Source organism: Nannobrachium achirus, assembly GCF_963921795.1.
Source record: "Nannobrachium achirus genome assembly, chromosome: 20".
In the NCBI taxonomy this organism is placed as follows: domain Eukaryota; kingdom Metazoa; phylum Chordata; class Actinopteri; order Myctophiformes; family Myctophidae; genus Nannobrachium; species Nannobrachium achirus.
The window spans coordinates 4,403,734-4,420,493 of record NC_137827.1 but is presented as its reverse complement, the minus strand read 5'-3'; the positions used below and the strand labels follow the sequence as shown (position 1 = coordinate 4,420,493).

The 16,760-nt window shown below is 47.1% G+C and overlaps 1 protein-coding gene across 1 annotated transcript; it reads right to left on the bottom strand.

The window, feature by feature from the left end:
- Window positions 1-6,497: 6,497 nt before the first annotated feature.
- On the bottom strand, window positions 6,498-7,871 carry LOC308305537 (eukaryotic peptide chain release factor subunit 1-like; the record flags this gene model as incomplete). The annotated part of the gene is made up of 1 exon (XM_080750346.1): window positions 6,498-7,871. One exon carries the CDS (start codon window positions 7,869-7,871, stop codon window positions 6,498-6,500), a length of 1,374 nt encoding a protein of 457 aa, XP_080606472.1.
- Window positions 7,872-16,760: the final 8,889 nt, after the last annotated feature.

Here is a 16,760-nt window from a genome sequence, read left to right as displayed (position 1 = left end):
CCTAGCATGACAGCGTGTCACGAGTTTGAGTCCAGATCCCGACGAACTTTGCTGCGTGTCACTCCCTGTCTCTCTCTCCCCATTTCCTGTCCATCTACTATATACTATCAATTAAGGCAGACAAAGATAAAAAGAAATAAATACATGAAACCTCTGAAGTTTCCTCAAAGGTGTGTCTTGTGTTTTTCAGCCTCTGATGAGTCCAGTAAGGAGAAAGCTTTCAAAGCTGCCACAGTGTGTCTGGGGGTGCTGTGTGTAATCCTATTGGCTGGCATCACTGGCCTGGGCGTACACAGTGAGTGGCATTCTAGAATGAACACTATGTTCACTTTCCAAAACGTCCAAAAGTAGTATGCAAAACATCACATTTTCTGGATTCTCCTTCTTACATAATTCTAAACTGATTAAAGAGAACAACCTGGCCAAAGACCAAGAACATCTACTGTCCAAATATGACAACCTGACCAAAGCCCTGAACCAGATGACTGAACAGAAGGATCAGTGTCAGTCCAGATACATCAACGTCACTGCAGAGAGAGATCAGCTGAAGAGGAGGCTCAGGCTCTGTGGTCAGTGAGACGTCAATCTTTTTATTCATTGTTAGATCATTTTGTTCATCGTTTATCATTAATCCGAGCAAATGACCAGAACAAAGGAAAGAAAAGAAAGAAAAAAACTAAAACAAAACACATTGGCTTATTTATTTCTTTGTTGTTAGAATCACTTGGATGGCTGGTATTTGGCAGAGGTTGTTATTACATCTCGACTGTCACTGAGAAGAAAACCTGGAATGACAGCAGGCAATACTGTAGAGACAAACAATCTGATCTGATCATCATAAACAGCAAAGAAGAACAGGTATGATGAGTGTGCGTGTGCGTGCATACGTGCGTGCATGTGTGTGTGTCACAACATATCTATTGTACAGTGTGTATTTCAGTAACCAGCATCTGTTCTGTCCAGGACTTTGTTAACAGAGTTGTTAACAAGAACCGGAAGGTGTGGCTGGGTTTGACTGACAGAGAGGAGGAAGGAGTGTGGAAATGGGTCGATAGAACACCACTGACCTCACCAGAGTAAGACTTTATACCTTCATTCTACTCTTCTACATTTGTTGAAACACTTTAACTGCATTTCACATATTTCCATAAATGTTAATAATAATACAATACAAACATGCCGCACAGTGACTAAAACAATTATACCTATTATCTATTTCACATTTGTAATCATGAGAAATTAAAATACAGATATTTTTAGAGAAGATTGATCATTGTAATGTTATTAAATGTTCTCCAGGTACTGGCGAGATGGTGAGCCTCGTGATGGTGGAGAAGAAGAAGGAGAAGACTGTGCTGTGCATCTTGGTGGGGTAGGATGGTACGCTGAATCATGTACTGATGTTAGGGGTTGGATGTGTGAAAAGGCTCTGTAGTGTTGTCATTTTCACATTGTGTCAGTTAGGTGTTATGTTGGTACAGCTACATGATAAGTGGGTTAACAGGTGGTCGTTTATGTGTTTGCTTTGGTTTGTCTGCCTTGTAATTCTACCCAATATGCATGGTAGACATTATATTACAATGTATATTCATATTTTACTTATTTAGTCAAAGGCAAGAGTGTGAATAACGTGAATCTAGCTGTTTAATATTTTCTTTAATTTAATATCATGTTTATATAGATTAGGGGTCAGATGTGACCCATGAATTCAGGGTGTCCAATACAGCGAGATGATTTGAGGAAGGAGTCAATTAATTGTTCACAACAATTATTAGCATAATTTATCTGTTCTCTCTCTGCAGTCTAGCATGATGCTTTGTTGAGGTTACTTAAAGATCCTATGAATTAAAATATATGTTTAAGTTTGTAATTTATTTCTGGACTGTGATTATACTCTTATTTCTTTTCCAGTTGTATTACTATATCTTTTTATTTTCATTTCATTTTATTTCTACTTTTAACACAGTCATCACCAGGGAGTCGGGTTAGGCTAGATGGCGCTCTCCCCCAGGACTACAAATCCCAGGATGAGTTTTTTGATTAAAAGAAAATCTTTTTTTCCCCTATAAAGCAGTGGTTCTCAACCTTTTCAGGCTGTGACCCCCCAAGTAATCATTTCTTAACTTTTTTTTTTATTATTTATTTCCTGGTGTAAGAAAAGACGACGCTCCGCCTGGCCATGTGGTTCTTGTTTACATCATGGCCACAGGGGCGTTCCAGTTGTTGGAATTCATTAATTAATACCTGGTGGTCGATGTGTTAAAAACAAATCTGGTGTTCTTGTATGCTTATCTTATGCTGTATCTTGATGCCAAGGCTTGATATCAGGGAGAAAAGGGGGTAAAAAGCATACACATGTTATTGGGACAAAGAGTCACAGGGAGAGATCATACAGGAACAATTATAAATGCGATATTTTCTCTTTTGTGTTCTCCGAGTCCAATAAAATGTAATTGCAACGTTTGTGTGTTTGGTGTATTCTGCTCAAGATTGGATACAATTTAGCTACTATATTGCCCATTATGTTTATAAGTAATTAGACATGCATCTTCAGTTCAATACACTTTTTCCCTGGTGGTGCAAATCATTATGAATGAATGAGCTGATGCATTTCTCAGAAAAAAACATCACTGTCTCTCCGGATGTTGATACATTCATACTGCACATTGTGCAAGTACAGTAACGGCAGGGGAAGCAGCTAAGAACGAAGGCAAAAATCTGAGCTATCTGTGTGCAGAAATTGTAGTCTGTAGAACCAACCGTGTGCTGAGACCCGAGACTGTGAAAGTCCTATGACGTCTATGACGTCTGACATCATACATACAATTCTTTTTATGCTCATAAATGGAGATCCCTGTCTGTACAGCCAACCGTGTGCTGTGAGACCCCAGACATGCATCCGTGCGTGTCAGTGTCTGTCTCTCAGTCCCTGCCCCATTGTATGGGTGTATTGGTTGGATCCGCGGGTTCTACTGAAAAATGTTGTTTTGTACAACTGTACATCAGGGATATCCATTTATGGGCATACAAGGGACAAGGACGGAATGTGATGCCACAATGTGATGTCACAGATATCCAGGGTTTGATCTTTGATGAGGTGATGTCACAACAATCTCACAACAATGTGACAACAGCTATAGACAATAGACATTGAGGCGTTTACAGATCTACGGACAAGTCTGTACGGACAAATGTCCCGGTTTTCATAGTTAACTGCGACCTGTCACGTATTCAGTGTGAAGAGGTAGTGGAAACAGGGAAATGCATAGCCACAAAGAGACCTCGGCCCATTGCTACCTGTTGCTTAATGTTATAATGACTCAGCAGTCATTTTAACCAGTCAATATCATTCATATTTTTGGCAAACCAAGTGATAATATAGTTTTAAGTGAGTTGTTCAACATAAATTATGTTATATTACATTTACCTATGTTCAACACACACACACACTAGAGGTCTTCGGACCTGCCCGAGATCCGAAATTACCCGCGATCCGAACCGAACCGAGCCGGGTAACGGGGCCGTTTTCGAGCTTTTACCGCGGGGCGGGCCGGGGCCGGGGCCGTCTGCCCCGGTTCCCCGGGTATCTCCTGTTACCCGAGTGGAACCGAGACAGGCCGAGATTGAAGTGAAAGTGAACGCAACAACTGCACCAAATAGATAACGCCACACGATGGCACTAAAGATGCAGCATGTAATCTGTTGCATTGGTTGTGAGAACTGAGAAGTAGAACTCACTCAGTCACAACAACACTGACTGTATCAGTTGGATTGTTATTATTATCAAAGATATTAACGTAACGTTTTGGTTAACGGTTTACAATGGAGTTGTCATTGCGTGTTGTCATGCTCTGCAGAGCAAAATGGACACTCAAAGCAGAAAGATATAATGAACAACACATGCGACAGAAAACGATAGCATTAGCATTGGCTAGACAAAGAAGAAGGAATAAAAACATGGATTTATTTGTATTTACAAACTGTCCGCATTGACTTACTGGTCTGGGAAAAGATCATCTTTTGGCGAGAGCGAGAGGCACAGCGCCGCTGACAGCAACAGCAGCACCGTGGCGACGTTAGGTAAGAAATATGTCTGATACAACTCTTAATATAATAACGTTGGCATTCTTTCATTTCGGGGCGACAGGTTCGGGTCTCGGATCTCTCGTTCTGCTCGGGTATCGGATCCAATTTTTCTAATAACAGGCGGGGCCGTTCGGATCGGATCCATCACGTCTCGGGGCTGATCGGGTAACGGTTCTCAAATTCCAAATGATAGACGGGGCCATATGGGTCCGGGTCCATTTCCCCCGGGTCCTTTTGGGTTCGGGTAGTTCAAATTGGACCCGTGAAGACCTCTAACACACACACACACACACACACACACACACACACACACACACACACACACACACACACACACACACACACACACACACACACACCTTTCCATCAACAAGTGCTCTCTTCTAACCTTAAATGACATCTCAGCCTTAAATAATATCTAGGCTTGTTTTCCTACTTATATTGATCCCAAATTACTGTCCATGGGGTCTATTAGGTAGACATTCTCCTGCTGTTCAGTTTCCCATGCAACAGAACCCAGCCTCATAGCATAGAGTGGAGTCCATATAAGCCTATCTTTTACACTATTTGTTGCAGTCAAGTGTGTTTTTCTTGTATCAATCTGTTATTAGTTGTCATTACACAAGCATCCATACCATCATTGTCCGACACGAGCCTCCACACTCTGGCAGTTGTGCCGAACGCTCACCCCAAAACATGATTTCTGAGACTGTGGACGGCTTTTGTGGGACAAACTATATCTCAGTTTCCCAAACATAAACAATGGTCAGGACCTGACCAGACTGATTTCTATAAATACATATAAATGTTTTCGTTTTTGTTTTTGAGCGGTGGTAAACCGCTCCTAAGAGTGGCTGTGCATGTGTCTGTAGCCACTTTTTCCTTAGCGTGTAGTCTGTATTACATCACCAATTACATCCTAGACCTATATCCTAGTCTGAAGACGTTATGCAAGCACGACCAACGCTCACTTCACATTGGGTGTGATTGTTTTATATATCTGTAAGAAGAAAAAAAGATGAACTCAAATATACTTTTTTCTAAACAATTTCAGAAACTTAAAAAAAAAAGAAATCACTTTCACTACTTTATGATAGGACTTAAACCGTTAATTTCCAAACCCAAATTAATCTTTTGGGTGTTGAGGAGGTTTGGGAACCCTTTGTCTCTGTGAGAAAAAAGATTCCAATCCAAAAGGATTAATAAGTAGATCGACTACTGCTACGGCTGATACTTGTGTGCGACACTACAGTATGCAGACACCCAGACAGCAACGATAGATCATCACATCTTAATGTCAGGTGAGTGCAGTGCATTCAGTTCAGTCAGGTCATCTCCAGCATCGGTCCTTGGCTCATTTAGTGTAATGATTCCCAACCAGTGGTCCTTGAGGGTGGTTCCAGGTGGTCCCCAGCTAAATGATGGAGAGTTGGTAACCAAATGGACCCTTATCCACCTCTTTCCACAGGAATTTACTGGAGAATATTTTGCACCACACTTCCGGTTAACAGCAGACATACAAGCTCACGTCGCGTCGCAGATGCAACCGTTGTGAGCTTGTAGATCACACTCGGCTGCGGCACCGGAAGCTCCATGCAAGTTCTGTGCAATGCACGATGGATGTTGGAAAGTTGTGGATAGATCTTTTCTTTAAGTCTTGAGAGCGCAACATGAAACCAAATGGACGTTTCATGTTACACTCTCAGAGTTAAACATCTGCATTATTACTTGCGCCAGCAAAGTGCACAAGTACTGCGTCCGGCTGCTTAGGTAGGTAGCAATGTGTGTTTAAGCCCGTAGCCAATCAGGGACCATCATTTATGGTGACTTCATCATTAACAGCCAATGAGGGACCTGGATTCCTGGTGATGCCAGTGGTGATGTCAGCGACCAGCATTCCTGGTAATGCCATCATTAACAGTCAATTAGGGACCAGTAATCCTGGTGATTCCAGTAGTGACGCACTCTGCAGGCGCATAATGTATGGTGCACAAGACGCAAGTTGGCACCTCGACAGAGTGCAGTTCTACGGCCCGGCGGTTCAACTTTCACATTCGGGTCCCTTTGACAGCGCGGTAAGGTTTTATAATATAAAACGTTATGTGGTATAAATCCCAAACTTATTCGGGATAGGCACACTACGGCCCGGTTAGGAAATCCCAAAGGATTTTTGGAAAAGCACTCAAAGTGTTTGAGATGGTAGAATTGTTATTTTGATCAACGTTTGCATGCTATCTCTCCTATGGTACCAAGATCAATACAGCATGGATTTGTGGACTTAACTGTATCCAACGTTTTGGGTCCGAGAGGCTAAACCCATCAAACGGTGGCCCGTGGCTCGAATGCCCAATACTTAATGGACCTTGAGGTGAAAAGGTGTTGAAAACCAGTTAAACGGATAAGCCACTGCTCTAATAGTCGTCCAGATCAAAGACCTGGGCGTCGTCCTCCCCTCCTTCGTACTCCATGCCCTGGAAGTCCACACGGTAGCGGAGGAGACCGCCGACGCCTCCGAAGCCCTTGACGAACTGCGAGCCCTCCTGGCTCCGGTCCGTGACGATCTCCATGGCGGCTCCGTACGTCTTGTAGCTACTGGCGAACCACTCCAGCAAGGAGCCGCTCTCCACCACCTCCAGCTCCTGCCCCGTCTCCGCGTCCGAGAAGTTGGACTTGTCCTTCTCCTGCGTCGGCGTCAGATACAGGGTCTTCTCCTCGCTCGTCGCCTTGGCTGGCCCGTCACTCTCCGACGGGGCGGCGTTGCCGCCGCCGCCGCCGCAGTTCGCGCGGAGAACGTAGCGCATGGTGTCCAGGTTCTCGTAGACGATGAGGGTCTCCACAGCGCCCATCTCCAGCGCCTTGAGCGTCTCCACCACGCCGAAGCAGTACTTGCCCGTGTCCTGGTTGATCTCGTCAAAGTAGCGCCCGATCAGCTTCTTCTCCTGGACGAAGCGCACGTTGGAGAGCACCTCGGCCGCCATCTCGATGGCCTGGTTGAAGCCGTTCTCGCCGCCCGTGCTGATGTCCAGCAGCTTCAGCACCTTGGCCTGCAGCCGCGGGTCGAACATGTCCGACTGGCTCAGCTCCGTCTTGAAGTCGGCCGAGCCGGCCAGCACCAGGCCCGTCACGTTGACGCGGTCGCCCGTCACGAACATCGTCACGGCCATCTCGGACACCTTGCGCACGTAGTTGTGCCTCTTCTCCATGCGCAGGCGGCCGAAGCGCAGCGCCGACTGGCCGCCGCGCCCGTGCTTCTTGGGCAGGTCCACAGTGAAGCGGTGGAGCACCTCGCGCGTGTTGCCCTGCAGCGTGCCGAAGAGGGCGCCGTTGCCGTCGATCACGATGAAGCCGAACTTGCAGTCGTCGGCGAGCAGCGCCGTCAGCGCCTCCGTGTGGAACTTGTTGTCGCACAGGTACAGCGACGTGTTAATGGGCTTGAAGGGCTCGAAGTTGATGTTGACCTTCTTCTCCTTGCCCTCGTCCGTCACGATGGTGCCGCAGTACACCACCAGGCCGTTGGGCGGCACCTTGGTGTAGAGCTTGAGGCGCTGCTGCACCGAGGTGATGGCGCCCAGCACCGACAGCCGGTTGACACGGCTCTTGATGTTGGACGCCGTGCCGTACTCGTCAGCCAGCATCTTGGCCACGCGGGCGATCTGGTCCTTGGGCGGGATGATCAGCGAGATCATGCTGGTGCCGTTGCCGCGCGCCGCCTCCAGGCTCTTGATCAGCTTCCGGATCTTCCAGATCTCCACGTTCCGGTCAGCTGCGCTGGTATCGTCCGACATCTTCTCTCTTCTGCTGTTGCTGCTGGCTGCAAACTCTTCGGTCAGTCGGAGGGTCGGTGGCCTTGCCTTTCAAATAACACCGCTTACAGGGGCTGGTGTTATTATATGGTTATTTAATGATGACATCATGGATCTTTATATATGGGCATTTGCTGATGACATCAAGGATCTTCATACAGTATGGACATTTGCTGATGACATCATGGATCTTTAATACAGTATATGGGCATTTGCTGATGACATCATGGCTCTTTATATATGGGCATTTGAACCGGAAACTCTTTCTTTGTGAAGGTGTGTTTCCTTAACCTCACTCTGCCAGATGGTGGCGCATTGAGCTCCCAATCCAGCCTCCATCTGGAACCACTCAGGGCCAACCGCTGAAGAAGGCCGTCCCTTTCTTTCAAGCTATTTGGCAGGTGATTGGATGGGACCGTCTGTCTATCACAGTCACTCATATTGACGCGTCTGCATGACGTATAGTAGCTGCGCCGGCATGAAAGTAAACACTAAACACGAGCCTCTTTTTTTCAGGCACATTTCACTTTGCGGTTCCCCGACAGGTATTGAGGTGGGGCGCAGGGAACCGTGACGCGAAGTGTGTTTGAAAAAAAGAGGCTTGCAGCAGCACAGACTTGTTTGTGGTGGCGGCAAAGATGAACAGTGAAAGAACCACAGTGCAACTGCAACAGGCAGCTTCTCGATATCGTCACACCCGGTCTCGCTCGGATCCCGCCAGTATAGCTGCCGCTGATTGGTTGGAACCGGGCGCTGTTCGGTGTAGCACCAATCTCTGAGCGGTTTCAGGTGAAGGCTGGAATGGGAACTCAATACGCCACCATCTGCCGGAGTCAGGTTATTTTTTTGTCGCGACCTCCATCGGCTGTCTGTCTGTCTGTCAGTCACGTCACGTCACGTCGCATCACACTTTTCCCCTACTCATATCTCCACCACCGTTGCCCCGATCCATGCCAAACTTTGCACAAACACTCCTTGGCTGCCAAACCACAACCTCATTTCTCACATGACCCTCTTCTAGCGCCACCATGAGGCCCATTCTTCCAAAACACATTTTTGGACACTGCTCCTACAGATTTTGCCCTAAAATCACGCAAAGCGGTACACAGTATCTCTACAGTCATGTCATCAACATGGATCTGTCCCATTTCCCATATTCCCTCCTGATTGGCTACCATTGCCTTCTAAAGTCTGTGTATGCGACCTGCCGGCTAGGAAGTCTTATTTGTGTCCAGTTCAAATCTGCTGCTGAGCTGACCAATCACAGAGCCTTTTACTAGAGCTCTGGAGGAGCCATTAAGGGTGATGCGTCTTGCTGTGTTCGTTTAACTTGGACTTTAACACAGTTAAACCCATTCAGGGTTAGAATTATTTAATGCTTTAACTATTGAAAGATATACAAGCTCACAGCGCGGCACTCGGTGCAACACTGTGAGCTTGTATATCTGCTATTTTTTGAAAAATCATGATTTTTCTTTGAAAGTGTTTGAATATCTTTTTAAAAGCGAACATCTGTAACTCAAATATTTGCTTCTGGGGTGGTCCCTGGAACAACATATTTTTAGATGGGGGTTTGTGGACAAATACATGTAATTTTGGGGGTCCTTGACTTGAAAAAGTTTGACAACCACTGATTTAGAAGAAGGATTTAGAAGACATTTATAGAATTGGGTCAAAAATATTCAAAGACTTGCTCAAATGTTCGCATTTTTCCAAAATAGCAGATCTACAAGCTCGCTGTGAGCATGTAGATCTGCTATTTTTTAATAGTTAAAGCATCCAATAATGGTTAAAGTGGTTGGAATCTAACGTCCAGGCCTAAATGGATTAAAGGGACATGATGGAACGAGACCAGACCAGATGAGCGATAAGAGACAGACGGGGAGAGACGGCAGCCAGCGGGGCGGTGATGGATTGATTGCTCTAGTGAGAATGGACATATGATGGAACGCACAGCCAGAGAAAGTAGAGAGACTGAGTTTTCTTTTAATTCCGTTCAAATGTCAGAGCCGGTGTGGATCGATGGGAATTTGACACCTGCTCCCTGCTATCAGCTATCAGTGTTCTGGGCAGCCAGGCTGGGATTGTGGTTGTAGGTTGTAGCCTCGGGCAGAGAGACACTGGGCTTATCAACGTAATAAAGCTCTGTGGATTGAACAGGGAGAGAGAGAGAGAGAGAGAGAGAGAGAGAGAGAGAGAGAGAGAGAGAGAGAGAGAGAGAGAGAGAGAGAGAGAGAGAGAGAGAGAGAGAGTGAGAGAGAGAGAGAGAGAGAGAGAGAGACAGACAGACAGACAGACAGACAGACAGACAGACAGACAGACAGACAGACAGACAATTTGTTGTGCATCGCTATAGACCATCGCTGTAGCCCAGTGGTTCTCAACCTGTGGGTCCGGACCCCCAGGGGGGTCCCCAAATTATTTTGGGGGGTCCCCCCAGATGATTAACTTAATGTGCAACATTGTTTTCTCACTCAACAGTAAACAAACCAACATAAAGTTTAAGTGTATAGAGGGTATCTGCACATTCCTAAAGTGACAATTTAAGGACTTTTTAATACCTCTAAAATGACAAATTAAACAATGGCCAAATTGTCAAATATTAGAGGCAGAAATTGTGAAAATAGACGATTTACATGCTCACAACGCCTCGAGTTGCGAGGCGTTGTGAGCATGTAGATCTGCTATTTTCACAATAGAACTGTAGAACACAATAGAACCAAATGTAATGCCTCAACTCTTAGTGCTCGTCAGGGTGGAGGGGTCCCCAGTTAAAATGTGATTATTTGGGGGGTCGCAGCCTGAAAAGTTTGAGAACCACTGCTGTAGACCGGTGGTTCTCACCCTTTTCAGGCCGTTCCCCTTTGAACTGGGGACTCAGGGCAACCAGATTATAGTACTGTACGACTTTATTCCTTCCATCCATCCGTCCTACTTTCCATCTTTCTAGATAAACGTTATTTTGCCACACTACTCCTCCCACAGTTTTGGTGGCAGGCACTTGGACCATGTGTCAAATCCACCGGCGTCATCGCCCAAAAGCAGTCCCCACAACACTAGCCAGTTACGGCAACGGCAGATGACAACTGTAACCGTAAATGATCCGCACTCGATAGATAAACCTGCCGTCGCCGCAGCCGTCCCCACGTAGCGCCTACTCTGTCTGCTGCGTGTACGCGTCGCCATGGGAACCAAAGCGTTCAGTGAAAGGGGTGGGACCCCCGTCGCCGCCGAGGCTTTGCTTGACGATTATGTCATAGCAGTCGTAGTCCGCCTGGCGTTGCCGCCCTGAAAATCATCGAGCTTAAAGTCGCTACTATTTGCTGTTCTACCCCCCTGGAGTTCAAGAGACCTTTGCAACGAGCTAAATCAATACCACTGGTTCTTCAAACATTCTGCAACATATACGGTATATAGTTATAAATGTATATGTGATATCGTTTTTTCCAATTACTTTAAAAAAATTTAACTTTTCCCAAATATGGAGATGAATGACGTTATATATGTCAGACATCATAGACCACATGACTGACACAGTACAGTATGTCCATATATGAGCATTCTAAGATATGTGCTTAATATTGATGACAGAGATCTCCATATACTTACTGTATGGGCATAAAGGGGACGAGGACGGACACAGAGATCTACATTACAGTATATGACCCTCCATTTATTTATTTATTAGTCCAAGGCAGGAATTTCAGGGAGGTCATGAAGGCCATGGCCGTCGTTGCCCCTCAGTTTGGCCTTGTGCCCCTAAAATAATTAGCATGCCCTGAGGCCATAGTGGCCTTAATGCCTCATCTGACTGTACCACCTTCTCCTCTGTCTCTTTCTTGTCATGTAGACACCAGTGTCTTTTGTTGAGATTCAAAATTCAGAACTACCCTGAGTCCCCATCTTTAAACCAATCCAGTTTGATTTGGTTGGTTTAGGGTTCAGGGTGTAAACATTGTTATTTATTTCACTTATTAAATCATCCTTAACCCTTAAATTCAATTCATTCTTTCAATGGACTAAGATCTTGTCTTATTTGATGGCCTTCCTGCTCTGGCATTTGGCCTTGTGCCCTAAAAGATGAATACCACTAAAGGCCAAGTGGCCTTGCCCCTAAAATGACGAAATTCCAGGCCTGTATTAGTCAATACATTTTTCCCATTGAACTTGAATGGGGAAAATTCAAATGATAAGATGGAATTAATTTGCAATTAAGTGTGATCACGTCACGGCAACCACACTTGAAATTTCCAATCGCATCTTTCTAGTTCCCGATGGAAGAAGGCTCTCAAGCCCGTATCAGAGTCGGGTCCGCGGTGTAGTGCCGTGTAGTCTTTTTGAGTCATAAAACTACAACGTTAACGCTCAAAAAGACTACACGGCACTACACCGCACTCTGATACGGGCTTCAGCCAGCACAGGGGGGCAGAAAGACAGAGGGGGATGATGGGACCTGAGAGGACGATCATCTGTGCATCGGGACATCCAGCCTCTCTGATTGACAGCTGTCAGTGTAGAGTAGACTCCGCTGCCTTCCTAGGGTTTTGAAGAACGACCTGCCGGCCTTAACAGCGACAGCCACCATCCTCCGGGCTCCAAGCTGGTCCCCCCCTCCTCCTACACATGGTCTGAGACAGGGACATGTAGAGAAGGTTAGAGAGGCAGGGGCTGAAATCTCTAAAAGGGCCTTTTGGTGAACATATCGAAAATAGCAGACCAACTCACGACAAGCTCACAACACGTTGTGAGCTTGGAGGTCGGCTATTTTCGGTGCTTGATACCACACTGAACTAAGCATAATCAAGTCAATACTGGAGATGTGGCGTATTAACAGCATGGATTTCTAACCAGAGAGGGCAATTCTTTCAACATAAAGATGCTGCGTTCAAGTTCAGGAGAGTTTGGACGAGGCAATTCTCTAGAATGCTGCCTTCAGGTATGGCATGGAAAGAGGAAGGGCTGGATTAACATCCCAGGGGGCCCCTGGGCACTGAAGCGCCAAGGGGCCCCTGTGTGCACACAAAATGTTTTGTAGGCAAATGTAGGGATGTAGGCATATGTAGGGATGTAGGCATATGTAGGGATGTACCGGTAGGTCCAACATGACATCTGCAGCAGCAGTTGGCTCAGCACGGCCCGGCAGAGACTTGACTTTCATGAAATATTGTACATTGTACTTAACACACAATCAGCACTTGTCAGCAGCATTCTCTCTTTTCTTTTGGAGGGCCCTTGATGCCCTGGGCACGTGCCCAAAGTGCCCATATGGTAGATCCGGGCCTGGAAAGAGGGGCATTTGCATTTCTTTCACCGTAGTAAAAACTGCATTCATGGTCTGGAGAGAGGGGGCACTTTTTACAGACATCAGCTCGAGCCCCCTTTCACCAAAAATGGCCGATCTACGAGCTCACAACGCGTCACGAAGAAGAACAAGTACAGTGCAAATCAGGTCTGTTTTCACTAAGCACAGTGAAGTGATATTGATGTTGTCATATTGATGAATTCCAAATATTATCAAATTATACTGAGACACCCCTGGACTGGCAACACAGTACCCTCGTTAAAACATATAGATACAAGGTTTCTGCACAACAGCAACAATATATATCACAGTAAATTATAGATATTATGTAACAGATGCATATTGCTTCAGTGGTGCTTTGTGCGTCCACCAGGGAAATTGTTGGGGAAACGAAATGCAAATGACATTTTCTTTAATGCTGACAGAAGGGCTGGCAGTCTACAGTCTATATTTACAAGTCTATGTAGACGTCGCCTGGAAATAACTCTGCTTGGTTTGGTTCTCCGTGAGGAGGAAGAACGCATCGACGCTTAACCACCCTGTAGCCTGACCAACCACCCTGTAGCCTGAACAACCACCCTGTAGCCTGACCAACCACACTGTAGCCTGAACAACCACCCTGTAGCCTGACCAACCACATTGTAGCCTGACCAACCACACTGTAGTCTGACCAACCACATTGTAGCCTGACCAACCACACTGTAGCCTGACCAACCACACTGTAGCCTGACCAACCACACTGTAGCCTGACCAACCACACTGTAGCCTGACCAACCACATTGTAGCCTGACCAACCACACTGTAGCCTGACCAACCACATTGTAGCCTGACCAACCACACTGTAGCCTGACCAACCACACTGTAGCCTGACCAACCACACTGTAGCCTGACCAACCACACTGTAGCCTGACCAACCACACTGTAGCCTGACCAACCACACTGTAGTCTGACCAACCACACTGTAGCCTGACCAACCACACTGTAGCCTGACCAACCACACTGTAGTCTGACCAACCACACTGTAGCCTGAACAACCACACTGTAGTCTGACCAACCACACTGTAGTCTGACCAACCACACTGTAGTCTGACCAACCACCCTCAACCACCCTGTAGCCTGACCAACCACACTGTAGCCTGACCAACCACACTGTAGTCTGACCAACCACACTGTAGCCTGACCAACCACACTGTAGTCTGACCAACCACACTGTAGTCTGACCAACCACATTGTAGCCTGACCAACCACACTGTAGTCTGACCAACCACACTGTAGTCTGACCAACCACCCTGTAGCCTGACCAACCACACTGTAGCCTGACCAACCACACTGTAGTCTGACCAACCACCCTGTAGCCTGACCAACCACACTGTAGCCTGACCAACCACACTGTAGCCTGACCAACCACACTGTAGCCTGACCAACCACACTGTAGCCTGACCAACCACACTGTAGCCTGACCAACCACACTGTAGCCTGAACAACCACACTGTAGCCTGACCAACCACACTGTAGCCTGACCAACCACACTGTAGTCTGACCAACCACACTGTAGTCTGACCAACCACACTGTAGTCTGACCAACCACACTGTAGCCTGAACAACCACACTGTAGTCCTGTAGTCTGACCAACCACACTGTAGCCTGACCAACCACACTGTAGTCTGACCAACCACACTGTAGCCTGACCAACCACACTGTAGCCTGAACAACCACACTGTGCCAACCACACTGTAGCCTGACCAACCACACTGTAGCCTGACCAACCACCCTGTAGCCTGAACAACCACACTGTAGCCTGACCAACCACACTGTAGCCTGACCAACCACACTGTAGCCTGACCAACCACACTGTAGTCTGACCAACCACACTGTAGTCTGACCAACCACACTGTAGTCTGACCAACCACACTGTAGTCTGACCAACCACACTGTAGTCTGACCAACCACACTGTAGCCTGAACAACCACACTGTAGTCCTGTAGTCTGACCAACCACACTGTAGCCTGACCAACCACACTGTAGTCTGACCAACCACACTGTAGTCTGAACAACCACACTGTAGCCTGAACAACCACACTGTAGCCTGAACAACCACACTGTAGTCTGACCAACCACACTGTAGCCTGAACAACCACACTGTAGTCCTGTAGTCTGACCAACCACACTGTAGCCTGACCAACCACACTGTAGTCTGACCAACCACACTGTAGCCTGAACAACCACACTGTAGCCTGAACAACCACACTGTAGCCTGAACAACCACACTGTAGCCTGACCAACCACACTGTAGCCTGAACAACCACACTGTAGCCTGACCAACCACACTGTAGCCTGAACAACCACACTGTAGCCTGAACAACCACACTGTAGCCTGACCAACCACACTGTAGCCTGAACAACCACACTGTAGCCTGACCAACCACACTGTAGTCTGACCAACCACACTGTAGCCTGAACAACCACACTGTAGCCTGACCAACCACACTGTAGCCTGAACAACCACACTGTAGCCTGACCAACCACACTGTAGTCTGACCAACCACACTGTAGTCTGACCAACCACACTGTAGCCTGACCAACCACACTGTAGCCTGACCAACCACACTGTAGCCTGACCAACCACACTGTAGCCTGACCAACCACCCTGTAGTCTGACCAACCACACTGTAGCCTGACCAACCACACTGTAGTCTGACCAACCACACTGTAGCCTGACCAACCACACTGTAGCCTGACCAACCACACTGTAGCCTGACCAACCACACTGTAGTCTGACCAACCACACTGTAGTCTGACCAACCACACTGTAGCCTGACCAACCACCCTGTAGCCTGACCAACCACCCTGTAGCCTGACCAACCACACTGTAGTCTGACCAACCACACTGTAGTCTGACCAACCACACTGTAGCCTGACCAACCACACTGTAGTCTGACCAACCACACTGTAGTCTGACCAACCACACTGTAGCCTGACCAACCACACTGTAGCCTGACCAACCACACTGTAGCCTGACCAACCACACTGTAGCCTGACCAACCACACTGTAGCCTGACCAACCACACTGTAGCCTGACCAACCACACTGTAGTCTGACCAACCACACTGTAGTCTGAACAACCACACTGTAGCCTGACCAACCACGCTGTAGCCTGAACAACCACACTGTAGTCTGAACAACCACACTGTAGTCTGACCAACCACGCTGTAGTCTGACCAACCACACTGTAGCCTGACCAACCACCCTGTAGTCTGACCAACCACACTGTAGTCTGAACAACCACACTGTAGTCTGACCAACCACCTGTAGTCTGACCAACCACACTGTAGCCTGACCAACCACACTGTAGCCTGACCAACCACACTGTAGCCTGACCAACCACACTGTAGTCTGACCAACCACACTGTAGCCTGACCAACCACACTGTAGTCTGACCAACCACACTGTAGTCTGAACAACCACACTGTAGCCTGACCAACCACACTGTAGCCTGAACAACCACACTGTAGCCTGACCAACCACACTGTAGCCTGACCAACCACACTGTAGCCTGACCAACCACACTG